Source organism: Populus alba, chromosome 6 (genome assembly GCF_005239225.2).
Source record: "Populus alba chromosome 6, ASM523922v2, whole genome shotgun sequence".
NCBI lineage: Eukaryota > Viridiplantae > Streptophyta > Magnoliopsida > Malpighiales > Salicaceae > Populus > Populus alba.
In genome coordinates, this window is record NC_133289.1 from 20,111,964 (window position 1) to 20,115,051 (window position 3,088).

Genomic DNA, 3,088 nt, shown 5'->3' on the forward strand with positions numbered 1-3,088 from the left:
TTATTAAAAAAAAAACTAAAAAAACTTAGATTAGATATTTATTATGCACATACTCATATTTCATTGTGAATTTCTACAGTCAAACTACTATTACTTTTACTCTTGATTGGTAAACTCATAAAGCTTGGGTTTAGAGGTAGAAAAATCTTTTCCGTAAAAACTGTTAGTCATTATAACAAAAAGTAAAGGAATAATTGATATTTCTATATTTTTTGTTTATAATATAATTATTTAATCACCATTAAAGTTGTAAATGGATTTCTTCTTTAAATTTAATAGAGTTAAGTTACGCGGTTAACTATCTTAATAAATGCAACTTTTATTGCTCATAAAATAAATTTTAGGCGTGGGCAAATTTCTTGCTAGAACACATGCAAAAGATATATGCGCGTGATTGTCGTGCCATGTAACATTACGTTGTACATGGAAAGAAAACATAAAGAATAATTCAAGAAGAGGCATAATGACAAGTTTTGTAAGATTTGACTTTCAATAATTTGCTTTCATTACAAAATATTTGTGCAAGACAACTTCATCTTGAGAGAAAATACAAGTTTATCAGTGAAATCTATTAGAAATCACCATTGATTCCCACAATTAATCTAGCAGCTACAAATTCTTAACAATTATTTTCTAATATTTCTTTCAAATTGTACGGTAAACAAGCCGCCGCGGAGCTAAAATATTAAATTTAGTGGGGAATTAGAAAAAAAAACTTTTGAAAGGGTTAAAAGTTAAAATCTACTAATTTCAGCGCTAAAAATTATAATCATTCAAGGGAAGACTGGGAAAAAAATTGCAAGTGTCGGGTCCTTTGCAAGCCATCCCATGCCTCTGCCTTTGTAAACACGCTTGATCTATTCCTCAAAAAAAAATATATATATATATATATATATATTTTTTTTTGAGGAATAGATCAAACATGTTTATATATATATATTACAAAAATAGCTAGGACAATAAAATTAATCTAGAATGATTACTGTAGATACCACTTCAATCTTTGTAAATTCGCTTCTAATCCCACATATTTGTATGCGCTAAACAAATATAAAAACAAAATTCAAAAAATAATAATCGAGAAAGTAGATATTCTATTAGCTGGCATGAGCAATTCAACAATTAAAGGATTGAAATTGGAAAATTCTAAACAAAAAGGAACAATGTCAAGCATTTTGAAAACTAGGGGGGCTAAAATAGTCTCCGTAAAATAAAAAAAAGGACTATCGTGATAAGAATATGATGAGGATCTTGATTGCTAGGGAACATGTAATTTTAATAGGACAGCGTAGCATTGAAAAAAAAAAAGAGAAGAAGAGTAGCAACTGTCGTACAAGCAATGGCATTTACCTCCAAAACGCCAATGATTGGGCAGTGCCTTTAATAATATAAAATCTGCATTCCCATATCTCTCTCTTTGTTGCTTGATTTCAGCAGATACAACACAATCTCCAAACTGAAAACATTGTTTTTCAGATGAAATACTACCGGGTTTTAGACAGAATATCGCGGAAGTTCTGAGATGCATCTGATGTTTGGCATTCCTGTTGTTCAAGGAGATCATAAAGTTGAAGAGAGAAAGTGGGAGAAAGAGAGATAGATATTAGCTCAGGCCAAGAAAATTTCAGATTTAGTATTAATTCTCTTTAGTGCGTAAAGGGTTTTTTCTTTTTTCTATTTTTTTTTTCGTCCAGACTCTTTTATTGCCCATAAAGCTGAAAGCATTGAAAGATTTCTAAGAGTGATTTAAGGGAAACGGTAATTCTGCTACACGAAGAAAAGATTTAAAATTTTGAATTCCAGACAAGCTAGCTCCTGTTGTATTTCAGTTTCAGTTTGTTCTCACGTTGTCTTGTTTTTCTTGACAGAATGGCTGCGGCAGTGATTAAGGAAGCAAAACCAATCTCTTCAGCCTCTGAAGTTGAGTTTGCAAAATGTGACTGTTGCGGCTTTTCAGAAGAGTGCACGCCAGCTTATATTTCTCGGGTGCGAGAGAGGTATGGTGGTCGTTGGATTTGTGGATTGTGTGCAGAGGCTGTTAAAGACGAGACTTGTAGGGCCAAAACTGATATTAGTACTGATGAGGCATTGAAACAGCACACGAAGTTTTGTCAACAATTTAGATCTTCTACACCTCCAAGGAATCCTACCGAGGAATTGATTTCCGCCATAAAACAGCTGCTTCGACGAGGTTTGGATTCTCCTAGGAAGAAGAAATGTCCCGTTTTCCCATCAGAAGGCTCATCGCTTTCGATTGAGAGTTGAAGGATTTGAAGAGGATTCAATAATGACCATGAATGGTTAAGTAATTGACCAAGAAAGGTAAGGCAACCTGGGATTAGTTACGGCTCATGTTCTTAGTTACTCCATTGTTTTTCTAATATGTTCTTGGTGGCTAGTGGGATATTGGTTTTAGTGTAATGCTCATGAACTTCAATCGAATTGAATTTGGTCATGTTCTTCTTATTTTTTTAGCTATGATGCCTCTTTTTCCTTCTTTGTGTTGGAAGACTAAACTCCGATAGTAATTAACGAAACAAATCAAAATATGATCGAGCGATGTTAAGATCCAATGCCATGTGTTATCTTCATAAAACTTGCCAAGCAGATATGTATTGTGTGAGTACTCTCTCGCCGGAAAATATAAACATGCATCGAGTGGTGTAACAATGGAGTGGCACTTATTGGGCACCATACAGGCGGTATGATTTTTGTCAGAAGCAGTAGTGACTGTCAAGAAATCAGCTTTTGACAGGACAAATCAAATATCAAACAGGAAATGAGGCAAACTGGTTTTTCCTGTATAATTTGCGGCAGCGGAAAGCGAATACCATTTCTAGGTAACAGTTTCGTGAAGACGCCGCCGGTAAAGAGAAGGCGGGTTGGAAAAGCTGTGTGCTCTGTCCCTGCTCTCCTTACTCTGACAGAAACCAGCGGATCTGGATCCTATAAAATATCGAAAGTATCGGCCGCGAGGCTGTGGTAGATAGCAGCCGAAGGGCCCATGCAGCTAGGTGTCCCTGTCGTTGCTTTGCCTGTATTTGTCAATAAAATTGTTGTGATCTGAAGATAAAACACGGTGCCGTAA

The 3,088-nt window shown here is 35.1% G+C and overlaps 1 protein-coding gene across 2 annotated transcripts; it reads left to right on the top strand.

Annotated features, from left to right (window-relative positions):
* Positions 1 to 1,315: 1,315 nt before the first annotated feature.
* Positions 1,316 to 2,470, top strand: LOC118030636 (uncharacterized). 2 transcript variants are annotated; one of them, XM_035034815.2, is made up of 2 exons: positions 1,316 to 1,653; positions 1,869 to 2,470. In XM_035034815.2, exon 2 carries the CDS (start codon positions 1,870 to 1,872, stop codon positions 2,263 to 2,265), a length of 396 nt encoding a protein of 131 aa, XP_034890706.1. In that variant the 5' UTR covers positions 1,316 to 1,653; position 1,869; the 3' UTR covers positions 2,266 to 2,470. The 2 variants fall into 2 exon arrangements, with proteins under 2 accessions (XP_034890706.1, XP_034890704.1); XM_035034813.2 differs by having other exon boundaries at positions 1,319 to 1,758.
* Positions 2,471 to 3,088: the final 618 nt, after the last annotated feature.

What these genes read in the sequence shown, in the direction of transcription:
- LOC118030636 (XM_035034815.2), top strand. Translation starts at nt 1,870, where the DNA reads ATGGCTGCGGCAGTGATTAAGGAAGCAAAACCAATCTCTTCAGCCTCT.